This window comes from Tachysurus fulvidraco, chromosome 5, assembly GCF_022655615.1.
Source record: "Tachysurus fulvidraco isolate hzauxx_2018 chromosome 5, HZAU_PFXX_2.0, whole genome shotgun sequence".
Lineage (NCBI taxonomy): Eukaryota > Metazoa > Chordata > Actinopteri > Siluriformes > Bagridae > Tachysurus > Tachysurus fulvidraco.
In genome coordinates, this window is record NC_062522.1 from 18,394,764 (window position 1) to 18,419,205 (window position 24,442).

The window sequence follows — 24,442 nt, forward strand, 5'->3', positions numbered from 1 at the left end:
CATAGACTGGGATATACAGTCTTACAACTTATGAGTAAAGTGAAATCAGTGCCATTATTTTTTGGAATGTTTAACTAGTTAACACCATGAGATGTTTTGTAATGACATGTTTATAAACTACAGTATATAAATTTATACCAAGTTTGAATTTTCTTGAATTTGTAAGCTATACTGCTTCTGCTAGTACTACTACTACTACTACTACTACTACTACTACTACTACTACTACTACTACTAATAATAATAATAATAAGTATTATTATTATTATTATTATTATTATTATTATTATTATTATTATTATTATTATTATTATTATTATACCACTAAATAATTTAAAATGAATTAGAAGATATTTCTCAGACATTTAATGAACACGGGCAAGAAAATTATAGCATTGTGATAATCTTAACCAGCGTAGATGTAAATCTTTCAGTACTTAAGGAAAAAAAAGAAGATAAACAGACAAAAGTGATGCAATGTATAGTCCAACTTGCACGAGGCAAGATATGTACTTGAAGTGCAATGCAAGAGGTGCAGTAACAACAGCTGAGCTCTGCATTAAAGGAACAAAAGGCCAGTAGATGAGCTAAGTGGGTTGACCACATGCAGGAATAGAGCCCAGTGTATCCTAAAGCCACACACAGATATGTAAAAGAGGTGTTTGGTATTACTCATTATTCGATGTCAGTTTGCTGTCCTCAAAAATCCTCAATTATGTGTGACATACCATATATACTGTAATAAAAAATAATATTTGTTCAGATCCTGCATTAGCACGCAAGATTTGATCAAATCAAATGAGAAATCATTTTGGTCAACATTGTAGCACAAGCAAGTGCATTTTTTGATGTGATACAAAGCCACCTACCTTCAAAACGTATCGTTCGAAAAATGTGTTTTTGTTTATTTTATTGGATTTGAAAAGGATTGCATAATAGGACAAGAAACAAAGCCAAAGTGAGTGAATGCTTTTCCCATATCTCAAAGAACGCACTATATGCTCCTTATTTCTAAGGAGTAGATAGGTGCCTCTTCAGAATTTCTGGGCTTCCTGTCAACACAAACACTGACATAAAAACAGTTTTAATAATTTTATGAACTTATACTTTTTTATGACTATTATGTTGTTTACATTGAATCACTTACTGAGTGGTACTACAGGATATGACACTATATCTTTTCAATGCTGTTGTGGTCCTTCACCAAATTTGGTATATATGTTTGTCACATCCTGAGTGAGTTTATCTTAAGTTTGCAAGAACTATGCCAGGAAAGTTGTATAAAATTCACAGGGCATGATATGGGTATACGCCCTAGATGGGAGACGCAGTCCATCACTGACACCATGCTGAGGATTTACAGTACTTCCTGCAGCAGCTAAAGAAGTTTAACGAACCAAAGGCTATAATGGGGCACTTCTACACCTCCATTGTTGAGTCTATATTCACTAAATAGTTCAATAAACTACCCCATCACTGCTCAGACACATTACATTAATCTGACTGTTATAATGCACCCACTTTGCACATCCTGCATTAGGGTACAATTCATGTTCTATATATGTTTAAATCCAATTTCTTGGGTGTTTTTTTTTGTTTTGTTTTTTTGTAAATCTTTATGCTTATACACATTGTATTATTTTATTATTTACTGTACCTATGTACCAACACACCAAGACAGATTCTTGTACGTCTAGACTGATTCTGATGCACTGATTCTGATTCTGATGCACATACACACACACCCATGCTCTTATTCACTCCTAGGCTACAACAGTCGCACTACAGATCTACAGATCTGCAGCGTCCTCTTTCAGTATCATGGCCATTTACGTAAAGGTTTCACTGTACCGAGGGCGTGTTTAACACGTCACGGTAATGGACCAATAGACTGTCCGACACGCACAAAGTAGGCGTGGTTCATCGGACACGAGAACTAATTTAGCCGGCGAACACCGTGGCATGAGGAAGATGTTCTTCATCGGTGACAAGACTTCGAGGTTTTCTCCATAAAAACAGAAGATATCCTTTAAGAAAAAGGATATATCTAAAGGCTTTTTTTTTCTTTCTTTGTTTAAAACGTCAAAATTAGGTCAGAAACTCAAAGTACATAGAAGTATTATAGCTACAGTCTTTTACAGTACCCTAGACATATAGGTCGTTTTATTTATTTATTTCTTAGTTTGTTTGTTTGTTTATTTATTTGATAACGACACAAAAATACCCAAGGACCAACGAGAAGTTCACAAGTTTGTACTCGCCACGATGGAAAGGGAGAAGGTAAGGAGGCTAACTGAGGCTCTGTTAGCTAAGCTAGTTTACTAAATGTTAATTATTTACCAGTTATTCTGCTACTTTGTATGTAGATATTAAAGAATAATATATATATATATATATATGTATATACATATATTTTAATACGTCTCATAAGGTGTTCGAGTTAAAAACTTTGACACAAAGTGACCAAAGAGGAATGAATCTCAGGATAGCTACATTAGAGCTAATTTACTAGCATGGTGGAGTTTTAGTGACGTGATGATGGGTCAGATATACAGACATATTGTGTAAAATGTGCCTCCACCTTAAAACGTAAATGATGATGTTGCGAGAACTGTAGGGTTGTTTTTACTAAGGCTATGGCAAGTCTTGAGTGTCTAATTTATTCAAGTAATTGGACTCCAGATCTGATCACGTCCAGAACCGCACATCACGGTATGTTGCTATGGAGACCATAGGCAGTGTGTAGAATGGAGGGAGGAGGTGTGTGTGCTTTTGCACGTACTCACAGACCCTCTATTCTTCAGGATCCCCATCACACGTCACACACACACACACACACACACACACACACACACACACACACACACACACACACACACATATATATATATATGACTTACGTCATCCGGCTTCTTTGAGGTGATCAGACTGAGCTTTATTATTAAAACCGTTAAAAAGAAAATCATTAGTCATTAGATCATTAGTATCAATAGGGTTTATTATTAGCCTCAGTATTGATAAACCATCAAAGTGTTAATTTGATGACATGCTGTTGTAAGAGAGCTATAACTAGAGATGCTTCTTAGGGTAGGAACAAGTGATATCTTAACATCACACAGTCTAAATAGGCTGAAGTGGTGCAAAATATTCTCATAATAAAATATTACATATATATATATATATATATATATATATATATATATATATATAGAGAGAGAGAGAGAGAGAGAGAGAGAGAGAGAGAGAGAGAGAGATAATATAATCATATATTCACATATATTATTATTATTATTATTATTATTATTATTATTATTTCTTCAGCTCAGTCAGCTGATCAAACCTTTTGTAATTCCAAAATAATTATCAGGGTGGGCAAATAAGACCCTCCTGACACTCCAAAGAACAGAAAAGAAGACTTGACATGAGCGATAGATGGCTTAGCATAAGTCGAAGAGATCGCACAAGACTAACAGAAGGTTTGATGTGGCGTTCGTCACACAAGTGTTAGCCACTTGCTACTCAGATAGAAACCTGTAAACCTAAAAAAAAACATGGTAATATTACATGCTACTAAAGTATGTCAATACTACTAACGAAGGATTCCATAAGAAATGTTTTTGGGGACATTTAAAATGTTTTTAAACTTTTAGTTGTAGTCTAAGACACATCACAGACCTTTAGTTGATGACTTTTTAAGAATCTTCAGTTGTAGTATAAGATATATTGAATTTAGGTTGTTGACAAGGGATTTTTTGGGAACGTGCTGGGAAATGGTCTCCTTAGGGAGAACAGAAACAGCTGTCTGGTCGAGACAGGAGAATATAGCTCAGCCACAGAGCTAAGGTCACAGAGCCACTCACTTCTCATAAATGTTTGGCTGAGGTTCACTCGTCCATACATGAAATACTTAAAATAAGTAAGATCCTCATGCTTATGCTTTTCTTACTGAGTTGTACTCGTGTGAGCTTGTGTGAAAAGGGGGAAGGAGCTTGTTGTGTGGGGAGACTGGCTTCCACATCCTGTTACTATGATAAGGCACAATGGTACATTACTTTACATAAGAGAACTATGTGGTTTTTTGAGGCAGCATTCACCTTCAACTCTCGACACTGAACTTTCACAAAACGCGTTGTTGCTCTTAATCCTCACTACAGGCAGTTCAACTGAGTGTAGATGCGGCCCTTTGTATTTGTGCTACGACGTGTAATTACAACAGGTACTATTTAACAAGCTAAAGGATGAATAAGCTACCCAAAATATTATTTCTGATTTCATGGTACTCAAAGAGGTGCTGTTGTGGCTTATGCAACTTCAAAAAAGTGAATGTAATAACTTGTTTTGATTCAACAATAGTCCAGATGCTTTCCTTTTCAAGTCAGCATTCCTATGATGCGTATTCATATATTTCTGAAAACCTAATGAATAGATTAGGAAAAGGTTATAGGATGAAATTAGGTGGCATGGTAGTAATGTAGTAATATTCAATAACACAATAAAAACACAATCTGTTGTAAAGTAAAAGACCAACTCTGTTTTAGGACTGTTGTCTGCATGGGTTTTTTTCACTCGACAGTTACCAAGTTCCTTTAACCAGCACTGGCACTGTGTTGGTGGAAAATGGATTGCAGTTTTTTCGGTGATGGGAGGGAGTAAGAGATGGCGGACGTGCCGAACGTGGTGTCACTCTGACACAGAGCTAGACAGAGTTGGAAAAGAGCGAACATGATACTCAATGCTAAGGTGTCTCACTCATCAGTGTGTCTCACACAGCACTAGCACCAGGCTAGCATTATCACCCAAACAGTAATATTGTTTTACATCATTGTCTGCGTTAGTTAATACTGATGAAGTAATACTGGTAAAGTTCTGAGAGGCTGTTTTTATGTAGGAATCTTCAGCTCCTCGTGTTTCAGATGGGAGCTAGAAGATGACTGTACGTGAATGATGCAATCTCAACTTTCAAAGTTACGACCTAGCTGAGTTATATAGAGAGAGCTTTGTTCTGACACCCTTCCCTTAAAAAAAATCATTAAGAAAACGGCTTATTTACTATTTATGTATTGTTATTACATCAATATTATGTGTATCAATTATTTTCTAACAACATTCACCTTAACTTCTATATTTAGTCATTACTGAATACCAAGGCAGCCTGAAACGTCCGTGTTTCTTTTGTATACGTTTATGGAATTCCTTTGAATTTCCACCCATCATTTAAACAACCGGATTAAGTTCCTCCATGGTGACTGTTTATTACGTACTTTCTACGAGCTAGCATCAAGTCTTCTCCGCTGCCTACGTCACACGGCACGGTTTGAGTAAACTAAGAATTCAAGTGCAATGGGTAAGACACAGAGTGCCTCATCATAACATGGCGCAGTGTTTATTCACCGATGTGCACGGCCAGTTAAACCTGAAGATCTTTATTGCTACTAATGTGGCAGGTCAGCTGACACGCTACCTTGGTTTGTTATGAGGAAAAGAAGCTTGAGCGCTTGAGCGCCGGCTTGTTATCGATATAGAAAGCCGGAGTGGAGTTTTTTAATATCACTCATTAAAAAAGTCAGGATCAAGTCATATAACTAGTTAGTAGAATTTTGTTCGCCTAAAACTACTTATTCAGAGAAGGATGATTCTAATTGTCATCTAAACCAATTGTAGACCATAACAAAGACAACAAATGTATGTGAATGCTGGTTTGATTTTACTGCCTCGAACCAGTCCAGTAGTGTTAGTCCCAAAAGAAGAATGAGGATAATCTTTATGGTATTGCTTGTACGTATAACCTCTCTTACTGCAGAAAGTTCTTATCGCACTGATAATTCTAACAGAAGAAATGTGAGCTTCCTGGTAGGCTTTCATGGAATGTAAATAGTCCACTATAAAACCATTCTAATGAATAATACATCACCGGCAGCTCAGCTGATGGACCTGAGTGTTCACAGGAACTCTACCAGACAGAGTTCCAGTACAGAGAATGAGGAACAATCCTTCTATAGTGTGATTTAACACTGGGTGTGTATACATGTGCACCATTAATCGGATTACCTGTTATCAGATTATATAATCAGTCATACCAAACAGTACCACAGTTCATGAATCAGTTTATCAGGGTTTAACGAAACAAAAAAACAAAAAATCACCTGGATTTTAAGTTGATTATTAGATTCCTTTGTTTTTCTATAATGGTGAACGTGAGGAAACATGAATAGTAGAAAGAAGGAATCGTGTAGAAGGATAGCATTATGTGCAATATAAAATGAATTTAAAAAAAGCCCTTAAAAAACAAGCCTAATTTTTTTTTTACATTAGCAGTCATCATATGTAGCCTGCTTCATGTTTTAGAGACATTAACTCCTGTCCTTCTCAATTAGCTTTCATTTCATCGCAGAGCTTCGCTGCGGCTTGTCCGTGTTTACCTCCAGTGTTTACCTTTCTGTGCCCTCAATTTGCATTTTGGCTGCTGACAAATCCCATTCTCAGCAAAGACACTAGCAGATTATGTACCAAGATTGTATCAGGATAAATGAAATTAGATTCCTTTCTCACACGCGGACAGATTTTATTTGCCAAGTGTTGAATTTCCACATTCTGGCGGTGTGTCGGACAACCGAATGTAATTGCATAAAGAGCAATCTAATAAGATTTATAGCAAAATGAATAAATATAACCTGGTAAATACAAAGATCTACATGAACCTTTCTGAAGTGCATTTACCAAGTACCGTCAAAGATGTAACGTTAAACCCTACATGCGTAAATGTCTTTATTATGTACTTGTATGTGTGCATGTCAGTATTGTTTTTTTTTATTTTCTATACCTCTTGTAACCTAGGATTAAAATGTCAACGTGACCATGAAGCTTTTCATACATAAACACTCCCGTCTTTCGCAACACAAGCACCAAACTCCATATTTAGAATTCTCCAGAGCCGATATCTCTTAAAGAGACACACCCAGTGAAATATCTTCTGCTTCCAGCATTGTTGTGAGAGAAGGAAGGATATAGGTAATGTTTGAAAGTTGGCCCAGCTACCATTTGTTTCCGAATTCATGCCTCAGAAACCAGACGGTAACTTGGATGCTGTTTTTTGACATTGATAACATTTATGAAAATTTTGCGCGGTAGTGCATAAAGTTTGAAATAATACCGATTTTATTAGGACTGTCAAAGACCAGATGAAAATTTCACATAATCAAACATTACGTTGGCAAATGATCACCCGGAAGACGCTGATTAACACCCTGCTCTTTGATAACTCTACACACTATATAGGCATGTCACAGCAAGCAGAAGCCTGTTTGTTACACCTGGGTGATAAATTCTTCTCAATACAAGATTTTAAGCCCAATGGACCGTGAAAATTTTACAATACAAGTAACTCTACTTCAAGCTATTACATGTGTTATTATGAGAAGGTGTGCTTTTTTCTTTAGCACTGCAACATTAAAATAGATAATGTATTCACTTTTATTTATTTTAATTAGTTTACAATAGCTAAATAATAATATCAGTACAAGCAGGTTTGAAGGTGCCAAATAATCGGCTATTAAAACAAAGGGAACGGCTGAAAAAAAAAAGGCTGAATTATAATACAACATTTTTGCTGTCAGGTTTAAAAGTAATACTGTTCCTTTAAGACTTCTTCCACAGAATACTTAAAAGTGTGTGTGTGTGTGTGTGTGTGTGTGTGTGTGTGTGTGTGTGTGTGTGTGTGTGTGTGTGAGGGTGTGTGTGTGTGTGTGTGTCAGTGTTCACACACAAAGTAACATCCTGTACTTGTGATGGTTGAACCACGTCATCATGGACTCCTTGGCCTCCAGCAGCCTTTGGGCATGTAGTCTTATTGGGTGAAAGCCAGTGAAGGGGTGTTTCTGCTTCATGTTCTTAGCCACTCAGACCGTGTTCTACAGTTTGTCTTAGTGGTTGGGACCTTATGTAAAATGAGACACACAACTACTTGCTGACTTTTTTCAAAACATAATTGGTGAGGACTATGTTCTCCTCAGGGCTTTGTTTACATTCCGTCTGCTTCCCGCACAACACACTCCAGCTGTTAAGTAGCAGTTAAAGCACCTCCTCTAAAACTTTCTTTCCTTACAAAGACCTCACAGACTGTCGACGATGATGCTACTTTTAGAGATAGCAATAGCATAAATAAGAACCATGTTAGGATTTCTTGCTGTATGGAACATATTTACAGTCTACCTGGAGTATTTATAGCCATGGATGAACATGGGTGTTGTAAATGATATGGTGTGTATCATAGTGTCATCATAGTGCGAACTAATCAAGGTGAAATGAAGGTTAATGGCTGCCAGGAATGTATTTCAACTTGACTACAAGTTCAGTCAGTATGTAAACAATGGAAAACAGTCATATGATGCCACTGAGTGTAGTTCAACCTCTTAAAGCAGATTCATATTTCAGGAACTCTGGGGAGGACTCACAAAACATGTTGTACTTTTTGCAATAAAGGAGAGACAGCTCAGCGAATGACAGTATTGTGTTCATGGTTATTTGCCAACCGATGACTTACTATTTGGGCTGGTTTACTGGCAAGTCGTAAAGCAACTCTAAAAATAAATATACTGTTTGTAATGGGTTTACAAAGAAATGCACTTACTTATGTGTATGTGAGTGCATTCCCACCTTCAATTCTGGATTAATTTGTACATGTAAAATTGTATGTGAGATAACTGATTTATTTTCTTGGGTTATGGTTACTCTTTGTAGTCGTTATTTATTTATTTATTTATTTATTTATTTATTTATTTATTTATTTATTTTTCAGTTTTTGCCATCGACTAATCAGTCTTTGTTTTTTTTTTTGTTTTTTCCCTCCTGCAGAAAGTGACCTTCCAGCTGTTGCTGGCTGTGGGAACAGCTGTGATTGGCTCTCTTCAGTTTGGTTACAATACCGGTGTCATCAATGCACCTCAGAAGGTGAGCTTGGTATACACACACACACACACACACACACACACACACACACACACACACACACACACACACACACACACACACAGAAGGAAAAAAAACACACCCCAACCATCCCTATGACTCCCATAACCTACACTGTCCCTGACAGAAATAGCTTATTTTACGATTTAACTTTACACTCTACCAAGACATTTATTTAAGATGTCCAGCTTGTCCATTGGCCGAGTCTCAGCACTCAGTCATAAGTGTTCCAGCTCCAGCCTGTCAGGACTGTATGTTCCAGGTGTCACAGAAACACGTACTTGTCATCCTTCTGCAAATCCAACAAGGTGTTCACAATACTGCTAAGGGCCCAAAGGAGGTTTATAAACCCAGATAGGGCAATTTTCCTGGATGATGAATAATGAGGTCCAGATGATGGGGTGCACACCTTCCATTTACTGGGGAAAACAATTGGGTCTTTTTTTTTTTTAGCAAAGTTTAAAGAAGAGCCTGGATTATCATTTTGAGAAAGGTTAAAATCTACAAGACAGTGTCAATCTAGCAGCTAACTCTGGTATTAAAGTGTGTTAGGCATGTTGGGAAAAGCAGAGGGAGGGGGTAGGCCATCTATCCAAGGACACAGAAGCTCGTTGATGTGAGTATGAGGCCACGCTGGCAGTAACATACTGGAACTAGTGTAATATACCTCACACACACACACATATCCTGTTTTGGACCTGAAACGTCTAAAAGGAAGCAGTGATTCATGTAAAGTGTATGGAGGAAGAAAACTGGTGTAATCCACAGTAATGAGGTCTCTTAACAAATGGGATGGCAAAATGAATGAACACAAATTAGTTTGGGAAGTAGTGCTTAACCTTAATTACTGCAGTCAGGTGGGCTCGTAGCTTCTCCAGAGGTGAGCACAGTAGTAAGAGTAAGCTAGCGTGAAAAGGGGGTTATATGGCCTAGACTCGGCTGCTCCTGTGCAGAGTGTTTCTGATAAGATTGATAGATTTCATATCAGAAACACAGATCGACGGCACACATGCAATAAGGCAAACATGCATTTACAGACCCAATTTTTCAGCAAACCTTCTGTTGCTAGAATAAATACTTTTAATATTATATATTCAATGTTTGAGAGAGTAAAAAAAATTAATTGTATTTTGGTCATTTCAAGTATTATTTAGTAGCTATCACAAGAGAAAACCACCATTATCAAGCAGGCTTAAAGTTGGATTTGATTAGATTCAATCTAAAAGTGTGATCACTTTTTCTCTTTCTTTCTCTCTCCAAGTGAATGCTGGTAAAATTTACTGTAACTTAACACACCGCCTTGTGAAGATCATAGGTCATAGCCAACATGCTGTGAACTTTAAATGTAGACTCTGCTGTACCAGCGATTACCACACTATGCATCTAAATGCTGCAGTTGTTAAAGACACTTTTAAAACATTTAATGCTTATTTTGCTTAAAATGTGTTACTTATAGAAGACATATGCTTTGTAACATGTCCTACTGAAGAAATCTACCGTAATATATCTCAGTGTTCACAGGGGAGATATTCATAACAGAGGCACATGACGCTAGATATACAGTATATTTTGACGATGACATAGACAGGGTCATCTTATGCTCACAGTCGAGAGTGAGAACTTGTTGAACTAAAATGCGGAAACCTGATCTCCTTGAATAGTTTCCCTGCCAAGCTTCTCAACAGCGCAACATAGACCAGTTCCTGTAACACCTCCCTTTGCCTTTCTACACAGGACATGCAAATATGCATTGCTCCTCTCCCCTTTCCATAAAGTCTTTACTATAAAAAGCAAAAAAAAAAAAAGGGTGACAAAAGAAAAGCACTAGTAAGAACATATTTTTCTTCTTGTACTCTGTAATCGCCTTGGTGTTTGTCAGCACAAGTGTTCCATTGAAAAGGTTGAAAGGTAACCTGAGTTCTCGTCTGACATTTTCCTCATCCAGTCACTCGGCACCAACGGCAACAAACACATTCGACACCAAAACACTGAGCACGTTGCTCGACGCCCTCTGCAGGACAAAGACTGCATTAATATATTTCTATAACATGCTTGTTGGAACATGAATGTTGGAACAGAGAAGAAGCATTCCTTTACTTATTTGGTTTTGTAAAATGACTGCGACATTTCTAGAGATTTATGTGCATGTTTTGTGCTTGTGCTGTAGATCATCGAGAGCTTCTACAACGAGACATGGTTTGACCGATATGGTGAGACCATACCTGAAGCAGCCCTCACATCACTGTGGTCTGTCTCAGTGGCCATCTTCTCGGTAGGGGGGATGATTGGCTCCTTCTCTGTTGGTCTCTTTGTCAATCGCTTTGGCAGGTAAATTCAACCAACACTCCTTTTAACATTGTGCATTAATGTCACAAATATTTGTTGTAGAAGTCAAGCATCAAAATTTTAATCTCCATTTTCTAATCCTTTCTTTCTGTATTCTGCATTTCTACAGGAGGAACTCAATGCTCATGGTTAATGTGCTCGCCTATATCTCAGCAGCACTGATGGGCTTCTCTAAATTGGCAGCTTCCTGGGAGATGTTGATCATTGGCCGTTTCATGGTGGGGCTTTACTCTGGCCTCTCCACTGGGTTTGTACCCATGTATGTGGGTGAAGTCTCACCCACTAACCTCCGTGGGGCCTTGGGAACTCTGCATCAGCTGGGGATTGTTATAGGAATCCTGATAGCACAGGTACACCTTAGCCATACCATGACAGAGTCCAAAAAGTCTAAATGTATTCTCTTCTCTATCTATCCATAAACATAACCATAGAAATGTACATAAAAAGGTGTAATCAGATCTAATCTACCAGTAAACCATGTTTGATTTGGTTGCATGTCTGTGGTATTCACTATACAGAAATACAAAAAGAAATGAATGACTTGAAAAAAGAGGAACTAAGCATATGACTGTGTTTTGTGTACATTGTAGGTGTTTGGTCTGGATGTGATCATGGGCAACGCCAAGATGTGGCCGTTCCTGCTGAGCTTTACCTTCATCCCAGCACTGCTGCAGTGTTTCCTGTTACCCTTGTGCCCAGAGAGTCCTCGCTATCTCCTCCTCAACTGCAACGAAGAGAGCAAAGCCAGATCAGGTAAGGCTTCTCCTCCACAAGGGTTGTGTTTGACTCAGAATAATACAAGAATAATAAGTAGATTACTTTTGATACTACTGTCAACAAATTACTGTCCAAACAATTTAAAAGTGTCAGTTACTAACTTTAGAGCAGACTTATAATATACTGTAAGTGTGTCATATCACACATAAATCTCCTACTCAGTAATCATTTCCAAATTATTTTATCGTGTATCAATGATTACATACTGTATTTTTTTCTTCATGTAGTGTTGAAAAAGCTGCGTGGAACGTCAGATGTGAGTTCAGACATGCAGGAGATGAAGGAGGAAAGCAGGCAAATGATGAGGGAGAAGAAAGTGTCCATCCTAGAGCTGTTGACCTCTCGAATTTACCGACAGCCTTTAATCATTGCAGTCGTACTGCAGCTGTCACAGCAACTGTCTGGCATCAACGCTGTAAGCACACACTCACTCATGCACACACACACACACACACATTGTGTTTCATACGCTGTGTGATATATGGTCAAAGAATAAAAAGTCTCCTGGGCTTAAATAAATCAAGGTTCAGTCATTCATTCATTCAACTTTAGTGTTAAACTGTTTTGTTCTGGGTATCGAATGTTGATCATATCCCAAAAAACACTGGCCACAAAACCCCCTGGATGTGATGCCAGTAGACATGTAATGCAACTTTGCTTTTGTAGACTTTTGTATTTTGACACTGAAGTGTTGACTTAATGAAGTTTACTTTACCCAACAATATTGCATAATGTATTTTAAGTACTTACTCTGGCTCTGACACAATGCTGAATTAAAAACTGATCTGTGTACAAAACAAAAACGCACCAGGAGTAACATAACATTCCTTTACCTGTCTCATACAAATAATACAAAAGTCGTAAATGCTGCACTAAATCCTGTCTTCCTGCAGATGATGATGTGTATTTGATTTGGCTGAAGACGTTGTTTATTTGTGCAGGTCTTCTACTTTTCCACAAGCATCTTTGAGACAGCTGGTGTAGCACAACCTGTGTATGCCACTATCGGAGCGGGAGTCGTCAACACGGCGTTCACTGTGGTGTCGGTGAGTCATGAGAGAACACATCTCATTTAATTAACATCTAACGTTAAGGTGTACTGCATGGTGCTACTGTATGTATAGTAAGTTAATGGTGTCTTTATCTTGTCACTTCTTCTTTACCACAGGTGTTTTTAGTGGAGAGAGCTGGCCGCAGGTCACTACACCTAACTGGACTGATGGGTATGGCTTTGTCTGCAGTCCTGATGACAGTTGCCCAAGCACTGAAGGTATGATAAAACACTCACATACATATTCTATCTATTTGTCTTCTATATAGATCAGAAAACTACAGGTTTTCCTCAACTGAAATATGTTTCTCTGTCACATGTATCTCAACCTAGAAGTAAAGTTCCCACACATAACTGTATTTGTTCCTGCATGTCATTTTTCTCTTTTCATTGTTAGTCAATACTGAACAGGCAGGCAGTGGTTACTGGCAGTTGTTTATTTATTCTGTTCTCATGTATATGTTATGTGTCAATCTCACAGGTACAGGTCCCGTGGATGTCATACATGAGCATTGTTGCTATTTTTGCCTTTGTGGCATTCTTTGAAATTGGACCAGGCCCCATCCCTTGGTTCATCGTAGCTGAGCTGTTCGGTCAAGGCCCTCGGCCTTCTGCTATCGCTGTGGCTGGTTTCTGCAACTGGACAGCCAACTTCATAGTGGGAATGTGCTTCCAGTATGTGGCGGTAAGTCACCAGCATACTGATTATTATTTGATTGTGTAGTTTCAAATTTGTGGTTCATGGAAACTTATATAACATATTTCTCTCTCTCTCTCTCTCTCTCTCTCTCTCTCTCTCTCTCTCTCTCTCTCTCTCTCTCTCTCGCACGCGTGCACTTTCTCTTTCACAGAGCCTCTGTGGTCCATATGTCTTCATCATCTTTACGGTCCTGTTATTGATTTTCTTCATATTCACATACTTTAAAGTTCCGGAGACAAAAGGCCGGACATTTGACGAGATTTCTGCAGGTTTCTCTCAGCAAACTGCTGCAGGCATAGAAAAGCCACCTGAAGAGATGAGCAGCCTGGGGGCAGATTCTGAGCTCTGAGTTCGACTTCCTTCTTTTCCTCACACTCCTTGACACAACTATTGAGAGAAGAAAATGAAGACTGGAAAACACATTTCTCTCTCAGCTGAATACCAGACTGTTCAATGCCTATTCATTCTTTTTCATGTGTGTGTACATAGGTGGTGAAATATATATTTAAATATTTCCTACATTTTTTTATATGTACAAGAGAAAATGTTTTACCTTTTTAATCTTTATATCTGTTACCTTGTCTCTTTTACAGGAAAAAAAAATATTTTTATAATAATCATTCCTCCACCAGCAAACTCGTATCAAGGCCTAAAAAACCTGGCCTTAAACACTTTTATTCAACATACTGAATTCCATGTAACTATATTTTTCTTTTATTCACTTCACGGAGCTTTAGGATTGGGCCTTTTTTAATGTGAAATCAATAAATGGATGCAGAATTGGCTTTTGAGAGGAACGAATAGGGAAAAAAGATTAATTGTGGCTTTTTGTGGTCCTAATGGAATCTCGATTTACAGACCTGTCATTTCTGTAAAATCAAATACATATTTTATTTATTTTAGAGGTCCTTTTACTGTGCAGCTTGTCCCAAAAAACACTTGGCCCATAGGTGTGTGTGTGTGTGTGTGTGTGTGTATGTGTGTGTGTGTGTGTGTGTGTGTGTGTGTGTGTGCACGCGCATGCCCCTCAATTGTTGAACAATAAATTCTTTAGTCCTATGTATTTTAAAATGATGAATGTATTTACATTTTGACGTGTTCTTTAAATCTTCCTAAAAAATTGAGTTGCACTGACTTTAAAGAACATTTTTAAATTACCAAGTTGTAAACATGGCAGTATATCATGAATACTGTAGCGCAGTACAAGAGAATGCACAAATGAACTGTAATAACTTAGACTGTGTCATTGGTGATTTGTTTCTATATGGTTAAATTAGGCAATATTAAGGCAGTACAGGCAAGTACTGTATCACCAAGGAACCACATTTTAAAAGCAACTAGCATGTTGACAGTTTTAGAATTCCTATTTTACAGATCAAGTTTTCCTTAAGTGCTTTTCATCAGTCACGTCTGCTCTGATCTTATTCACATCTAACATTGTGAGTTTTTGTGTGTGTTTGTTTGCTATAAACTAAAAAAACATTCTGATGATGAAAGATGTGATATATTGATGTTTTCCACACTTCTAATGTCTAGCAATGCTCACATTCATAACATTTTAAATATGGAAAATCTAACTTGTAGTTTGAATAATAAATGGTTTATGTATCAGGGTGCAGGGTACAGTTTAAGGGATTTAAGGCTGATTTGCAAACGCATTCCAGAATGTGTGTGTGTGTGTGTGCATAGTTGTGTGTGTGCATAGTTGTGTGTGTGTGTGTGTGTGTGTGTCTTTTTGCTTAATGTCAACATGTCAGGGATTGGCTCAAAGGATGGACTTGACGAATTTTGTGTAATTTTCACTGTGGATTTGTAGACTCCTTGTCCCTGAATGAATCCAAATGGACACAGGGTGAACTTTCCATTGCCTTAACACAGAAAGCAGCCATGACATTATGAGTAAAGAAAAAAAAAAGAAAACTGTAAATACATAAAACAATATTTCTGTATTTTCAAAGCCTAATAGGTTTGTATTTTTTGTACAACTTTTTTCCCAGATATTATTTACTAGATTATGTTGCAATACTGGAAATATAGTTTAAAATGTTACCTTGTATAGTTGCTGGTAAATAGTATTGTATTTATTAGATGCCTAATTTATTTAGTTTTTGGACTTTAGTATGTTGTTTATTATCAATAAAAGAAAATCTTTCACTTCTTTCTTTAAACTATTTGTTGTTTAAATTGAACTCTTCTTTGAATAGCATTGGAACCGACTGCAACTCTTTATTCCACACACTTGGTGGCAGAATTTACCCAAATCATCTCTTCAGACCCTTAAACCCTTTTTGTACCCAGTTTAAATTTCAGGTAATTATACAGTAAGCACAGGATCAGGTATACTGCCTACTGCCTGAGACTTAAAAGGGTCAAGACCAAGTCATAATCAAGTTCAAATAAAAGTGATAAAAGTAAAATTAGATAGCATTTAGAGGCCACACCTTTACTTCAAATAGCCACCCATTTATGGATTTGTGAGTTGGTACTGCAGTGATTCTGTGATTTTTTTTTTTTAAGACAACCAAGTCCATTAGTGAGACCCAAGACTGAGTCCAATCTCCAAATTCAAATGGCAAAAATTCAAAGACAAATCTATGTCAATAGTAAATACAATCTAATGACCAGAATTAAATCCAAAACCTGATTTGTCATACAGGCCTAAGTAGAGGGTTTGTGTAGCAAATAACCTGGTAACTCAGTCTAGCTTACACAACCAAAGTAACAAAAGAAGTGAAGCTTCATGTCAATTTCATTAGATAGATCCAGTCTTTTATGCAAACTAGAGACACTTAATTCAATCAAGTCAGTTAAGCTGTCCACTGAATTATGTCTAAAGTATTCTTAATTTTATTAGCTTAAATCATACTCTGAATAGACGCCTGAGATAGGCACAGGCTCCGCCTGACCCGAGAAGTTCGGATAAGTGGTAGAAAATGAATGAATGAATACTCTGAATATGAAGCAGCTAGCATTTTATTTCAAATCTCTGCAGCAGCTCTTCAACAGCTTTGAGCAAATCACTGGGCTTCAGCTTCCATCCTTGGAGGAGATTTACTACTTTTGCTCATGTTTGAGGAGTACTACTATGACTCCATTGCACCTCCTGACATCCAGCAGATATTACAGAAGCAGTTATCTCTGCTCTGAATCAACCTTTCACTAAACCCCTCTCTGAACTGTAAATTTCCTCAGGCACATTCATAAGCTCAGAGTAGCAGCCTACATTTGTCTCTTACTGCTTCCGAGAGCTCTTATCTATAGCACTATAGACCATTCTGTTGACTCATGTCAGTTAGCATGTGAGAACTTACCACCACTGAAAGTCTCCATGCTGCTATTATAGATTATTATACAGATTATTTATTTTTTGCTTATTTATATATTTTTCTGGTTGTCATGGATGGCTTGGACTATGCCATGCCTGAACACCAGGGGGACTTTCTGTCAGGCTTTGTTCCATGTGTCTTTGTTTTTGATTTATGATCAAACTTTATGCATTCCCACCGCTGCACTGTTCCTCATGTTTTCCCAATTACCTTCCCTATTTAATCCTGTGGTCCTGAGTCTCTTTCTTGCTGTGTCATTGTCGATGCATCCTGTTTCTTGGAGTTGTTCTCTGTTTTATACTCTTGTTTTTGTTTTTGTCCCTCATGTTTCCTTTAATAAAACCCTTGTTAACCTCCATCCCTGCATTTGGGTCAATTTTCCACTTCGTGGAGGCACCTGTTTCCTGACACTTGGAGTTGCTTGGCAAATTTTATTGTACAAAGACAATAAAGGCTTATTAAGCAGACTGTGATTTGAAAAGTAATATATAATAAATGTTTGAAAAGTAACCCACAGCCCTGAGCATGTGCTTGAATCGGACAGCAATCTGAATATTGGTATTTAACCAGGGCAACTAAAAAGATCAGGTCAGTCAGAGATTACGAAATACAGCAGCTCATTACCCTCATCAGCAGCATAGTACAACTCAGAGATCAGTCATGTCTACAGAACGATTGTTAAATCAATAAACATGTTATGTTTCCCTTGTAAAAGGAGCTTGATATGTAGCACAGCATTGTAGATAGGAGAACAAGCAAATAAAAACAAAACACATTTAAACAAATCACATGAAAACCAGTAACAAGGTATTATTATTATTATTATTATTATTATTATTATTATTATTATTATTATTATACTATTTAATCTTCTGTTTCTTTCATCACAGACATCTACAGAAGCTGAAGAGTTAGTAGTTGTTCTTACTGAGGTGTGTCTAATGCAATTACTGAAGGAGTCAGTACCGCCCAGATCACAACCGCCCAGCGCCTTCTCTGTCAGAGAAACTGACTGGTGAATAAAGTGGACCATCAGCTCTAATGCTGTCAGGAAACATCAGGGATGTTTAAGGCCTCCCACTCTCTATCGTTCTCTCTGGATATAATGGAGAGAATTAGATTAAGGCTTCAGAAACCTTACGATTGCAATGAGAAATAGATCAGAAGCTGTAGATACGTTCTGTGAGCTAGCAGGGAAATAAAACTTATATCTTAATTATTTATTCAGTATCAGTAAAAGGGATCAATTGTTGTGTGGGTATATTAAGAACTACAGTATAATAGATTCAGGATTATTTAACATTTTAATTTAAGTCATCTGTCATCTATTTGTACTTATATAGTATAAAAGGTAAAAAAAAAGTGAATTCAATAAACAATGTATGTTATTTTTTTAATTTTATATATATATATATAAATTAATTAAAATTATATTTTTTAACCAACTATGAGATGAAAGCAGCCTCTTTCTCAATAATGAATCCCTGATTGTCATTTACACTGTGGGTGTTTTCAGGAAAACCTGGTATGTTGGTCTGAAATAACCCCAGACAAACACCAACACAAACTCAGGATCTGCCTCAGGACCTGGAGCTGTGACCATCTTCTGCATGGTGATGATGCTCGGTCACATTTTGAATGTGCATTTTTTTTAATATATAAATACTGTGCAATATATTCCTAGCAGTTCAATTAAAAATGTTAGTTTTCTCACAAAAATGTTACATATATTAAAGTAAATTAAATTAAACCTGTTACTGCTCTCTGAGATACCCCGTCTGCTTGTTCATAATTTTAATTGATTATCTTAGCACTAAAAGTCTGGATTATTTAAACATGTAAAATTATCATAGATGCAGCACAAAAATAATTCATTTGTTGATACTAATTTGTTGATACTTATCTGAAAAGCCACTTTCTTGCTTTTTAATTAGCTTTATAGCTCCAGTGCTAAACTAAAGCAACAATGTTCAAGTACCAACTTCATGCTTTATTGAGCATAAAGAAATTTTGATCAGGATTTGCTCCAAAAGCCTTAAATTGACTTGATGTGTAGTAGAATTCAGCCATTTAGAAAAAAATGACAATTGATTTTCAAGACTTGGGTTGATTCCAGCAGTTCTATTGACAAATGCAAAGCCGTTAAGAAGACCATAAAGCGGGAGACTCCATATAGAGTTTTCTGCACTAGAATTTGTCTTATTTTGCTTCAGCAACACTTTGTCCAACATGCCAGCGGTTCTGGGTAAAAAATATGGACTGCAAGCTTCCTGCTCTGCTAAGTATCCAGAGAAAGCAAACAAGCATGGTTGAGAGAACATCCATGGATCACTGGATAAAAGGAAGAGAGCTGAGGAATTAATGATAGCTCCAGGTTTATTGCAGCAGCAGCACAGACGCTAATGATTTCAAGGTTGGAGGAAAAAGAAAAGGAGGCAAAAAAAGGAATGCTAAAATGGGACTGAAACAAAGAGAACAGGATCATCATTTTCTTACCTCTCTTTGAGGTTTGCCTCCTTAAACATTACCCACACAATAATAGGGTGATAATCAAAAATAAGAACAAATTTCACCAGCGTTTTTTAAATGTCCATATTGTAAGAAAATGAACAGTAGCTCAGTGTACAGACTTACACATTCAGAGTCTGAAATCTTTCATAGGATTAAATTCAGTAAATTTGTGTTTTATGTATTAGAAGAAAGGATTACTTAATCAGTTAAATGTGTTGGCTCTAGGTGTGCATGGTGCCTTCCAATATTCAGACACTCTCATCTAGGGGGGGTATCCCTGCATTGTACTTTGTGTTTATGGCATGTTCATGCTGATGGACTTGGGCTTCTGACTCACAACCGGTCTTCCTAGATAGGATTTATTGTGACTCTGACCAAGAGAAAGCAGTTACTGGAGATGAATGAATAGTTTTTACGTTCTGACTGTGCCATCTCAGTGTGCATAACCATGGTAACTTAGGTGCGATTACTTACAGTATGTGTCTGCTCTCCTGTTTCAACTGTCGATCTGTTAATGTGTGTACACACACGGAGTTATGCAGTTACCAGTTTAAACCAGATATATATGTTTCTTCTTGAATATTCACTGATTTTCTGGGAATCAGGATGAAAAACAGAATGAAACAGAAACAAACACCTTACCCAGCCCCTTCCGTCATCTTAAGGCCTTAAATGAGCGAGTGCTGCTCCTGGGTCTGTTAAATGAAATTTGATTGATCCTGAGAGTCCACTGCCAAATGGCTGAAACACTACACCCACTGGAAAAAGCTTTGTGATTGAGTTTATTTGTTTGCAATTGTATGCAGAATATGCGTGCATGCACATATAGAAATTTTGCAGCTGCTTCAGGTTTCAGCATATTAGTCATGGGGCTGAGTGTTTTTGTGTCTGTGTGTGTTAGTGAGAGAGAGAGAGAGAGAGAGAGAGAGAGAGAGAGAGAGAGAGAGAGAGAGAGAGAGAGAGAGAGAATTTTTTTCCCTCGTGTTACTTAAAAATTGCAAAGCAATTAAAGTAATACAATTAGGAAAACTAAGAAAACACTGATACTGGAGATGCTTTCATTAAATGTTCAATAAATGCCTTCTTAATAAACTCTGCATACCAGCTTAATTATAGTAAGTAAATAGTTCCATACTTCACAGAAGCTAAACAAGATAAGTAAAAGTACATTATGTGAAATATTGTCTACCTTTAAGAGGATGGCATGAATCAAAATCATGGATGTAAACCATACCTTTATACTGTACACATTCAGTTGTTTTAGAAATTAATCAGTTCCACATTTTACTGTGTAGTTTATTACTTAAATTGACATTTCTGCTCATAATTTAGACAGAATGATTAATTGACGCTGAACAACTGTTATTGGTTGCTTTACATGTCATTAATATGCCCTCTTGGGGTGTCTGTGGCCTATAAAATTTGCTATGGTTTCTATGGGGTCCAGATCTTCTGCTGTCAGGGCTAGCTACATGAGACTATCACCTCCCTGACGCCTGGGCTTCTAGCCCAGTTACTGGGCTCTGCTGGACAGCCAGCTCTGAGAAGTATCCTGGAGGAATAATGGTGGACTTCACTGTCCTTACTCAGAAACTTCAGCATTCGAAATAGTATTATATGTCCAAATCTATAATTCAAATTTGTGACTTCCTTAGATTGCATGGACTGGTTTGAACTTTGTTCTGAAATGCACTATAAATTGTGGGTGCTTATAACCCACAGGTTTGTGCCTATCATACTTTCAGAGGTGGACTTCAGTAATCAAAGCAGACAGGATGCACTTGAATTCAATATGGAGTTCCTCTGTAATTCATCAGTGTTCTCATAGAACATTTCCTAAATAATATATACTATAGATGTTTTTAGTCAAAAAATTTTTTTTGCATTATTTTTCACGTGTCATTAGACTGTAGATTCTATAAATACACATTCTTGTTTGTAGGACACAATGTTCTATGAGTGGCTTCAGTTTAGAAAATATGCGTGACTCATTTTAACATCATCATTCGGTTGGAGTGCACTCCTCCTCTCTTTCTCTCTATCAGTCTCTCTCCCTAACATTCATTATTTTTCTGTCTTCCATGGTGAGGTTGTGTGTAAAATCAGGTCAAGATGAATACTAAAGCACCACAGTCTCAAACCTGAGCTATAGTTCTTCCAGGGACTTTTCATTAACTCAGTTAGCTCATTATAATGCTTGAGTTGCTCTTACCGCATGCTCTTAGTGTCTTTTACGTCATGTTACCACGTGCGGTGCAGCCCACAAACTTTTTAATATGCATGCGAAAATAAAACTTTGGAAGAACATGTAAATAGGAATATAAAATAATATAATGTAGGGGATAAGGAAAGACTTTGATGCTATATTTTGCAAATCCTTTTAGACTGTGTTACATTTATGATTAGTTTTCATCTGTTCTGATTAGTTTTGATCGATGCCATGTTATATAGCCTGGAAAGGATGCCTACTGCAGGACAATGCCCAACGTTTGTGGACATCTGACCATCACACCCATATGTGCTTGCTGTTCATCACAGTCCATCTCTTTACAGTCATCCTTTTGCTATTTTGGGAACCTCCACTATTCTGGGAAGTGTGACTGTAGGGATTTGCTCAGCCATTAGAACTTTAGTGAAATCAGGCACTGATGTCAAGCAAGCAGACCTGGGTTGCAGTTGGTGTTCCAATTTATCTCATCGGTGTTCAGTGAAGTAGAGGTCAGGGCTCTCTGCAGGCCACTCTCGTTCTTACATTGTAAACTTCCATTGAAACCATGTCTTCATGGACCTCGTTTTGGGCTAGGTACATTGTCATGCTAAAACAAGTTTCAGTTTCTTATTTTCTTGAAAGAAACCTGTAATGCTACAGCATACAAAGACAGTTGTTTATACTATCAATTTGGTAGCAATAGTCAAGTTAAGATTCATACAGTAGATGCATGAAATGTTTATATGTTTGCAAAACTTTGGCAATATAGTATTAAACATCACACAGGTAACTGAATCCCCCTCTCTTTACTTTATGTTGTTCAATTAATATGCAATGTTTCAATTTCCTTCCCATTACAGCACTTGCTCTGCTACAATGAAGGCCACTTACAACTAAAGGATGCCTCCTGAAGCAAAATGACCAATTTTAAAGATCCCTTCAATGGCCAGTCACATGCAAAGTCCAAAAGACTTAACACTTTCTTCTTATTTCTGATTCTCTTGCTGGCAGTCATTTATATTTTTAGCCACAGCAATGTGCAATGCACTATAAATGCACAATGCACTCTCTCTCTCTCTCTCTCTTTCTCTCTCTCTCTCTCTCTCTCTCTCTCTCTCTCTCTCTCTCTCTCTCTCTCTCTCTCACATGCTCTCTCTCTCATGCTCTTTCTCTCCTCTTTCTGCTACAGTCTCCTATATTGACATTGGTTTTATTGACTTTCTGGCATCATTGACAAAGACTTTTTTTTGCAGGTTCTGCTACTTCTCTTCTCTTAGCTAAATCAAAATTGGTTGTGTGATCAGCAGGATTCAGCAGAATATTATAAGACATGCAAACCTTGCTCAATAAATAATGTCCAATTTAAATAAATATTTAATCTTAAATTTCAATATATATATATAACACCCCAACAGTTACATTCAGTCTTGTTTTATTACAGACGTGTCTAAATCTAATAAAACAATTTTAAGTATAGGTCTCTGTGATTTGTTGCACATGGTTTAGGACCTCTGTGATCTCAATCAATATACTGTACTTTTCAGGGTTAATGTTAGCTCCAGGAAAATAATTCATTGTTCATTTCTTTAGCACATTCTCATTCTAATATATATTATTTTAAAACAAGAACTCTTTCATAGGGTGCCGCAATGGTGCATGATGGATTTGCACATCTCAAAAACATGTTTGCAAGTGGACTAAGTGGAACAAATTGCTGTGCTAAACCAAAAGGGCAACATTGTGACCATTGTAAAGTGTAAAGCTATCCGTCCATCCATCCGTCCACCCACCCACTCATTCATTCATTCATTCATTCATTCATTCATTCATTCATTCATTCATTCATTCATTCATTCATTCATTCATTCATCTGTTCATTAATTCATTAGTTCCTTCATTCATTCATTTGGTTGTTCGTTCCTTCCTTCCTTCCTTCCTTCCTTCCTTCCTTCCTTCCTTCCTTCCTTCATTCATTCATTCATTCATTCATTCATTCATTCATACATCCAGTATAAATTAACATCCAGTAATTAATTAATTCATAAATCTGTTCATTTGTTCGTTAATTCATTCATTCATTCGTTCATCCAGTAATCCAATCATTCATTGATCCATCCTTCAATCCATTCATCCATTTATCCATCCATCCATCCATCCATCCATCCATCCATCCATTCATTCATTCATTTTCATTAATCCCTTTATTTTGGGAATCCACTTGTTATAGAGAAAACATTGCTCTTATAATCATCATTATCAGTGTATCCTTCATACCCTGAATGGGACACAAATGTTTAAGCAGAAACATGGATATCCAGATAAACACACTGGGTTGCTGGTCACACCCTCAATTATTTGTCCTACATCCGATTGTAATAGCTATAGTATTACTTGGTATATGTGTAAAATGTGTGTTGCTTCAGGTTGTGATGCTCTGACAGTTTAATGACCAGCAGCTTGTGGTGCGCGAGGGAGCGTAACTGCCGCTGTGCGCGGGAAGCGCGTGACAGAACTGCGCCTATTGGAGCAGAGAGAGGAGGCTGAGCTACAATCTGTAC

At 37.2% G+C, this 24,442-nt stretch overlaps 1 protein-coding gene across 1 annotated transcript; it reads left to right on the forward strand.

Moving 5' to 3' along the window:
* The first annotated feature begins 1,819 nt into the window (after positions 1-1,819).
* slc2a1b (solute carrier family 2 member 1b) lies at positions 1,820-15,999 on the forward strand. Its single transcript, XM_027147026.2, has 10 exons — positions 1,820-2,280; positions 8,851-8,946; positions 11,132-11,292; positions 11,420-11,660; positions 11,901-12,063; positions 12,315-12,502; positions 13,029-13,133; positions 13,256-13,357; positions 13,620-13,823; positions 13,990-15,999. Exons 1-10 carry the CDS (start codon positions 2,266-2,268, stop codon positions 14,185-14,187), a joined length of 1,473 nt encoding a protein of 490 aa, XP_027002827.1. The 5' UTR covers positions 1,820-2,265; the 3' UTR covers positions 14,188-15,999.
* The last annotated feature ends 8,443 nt before the right edge of the window (positions 16,000-24,442 follow it).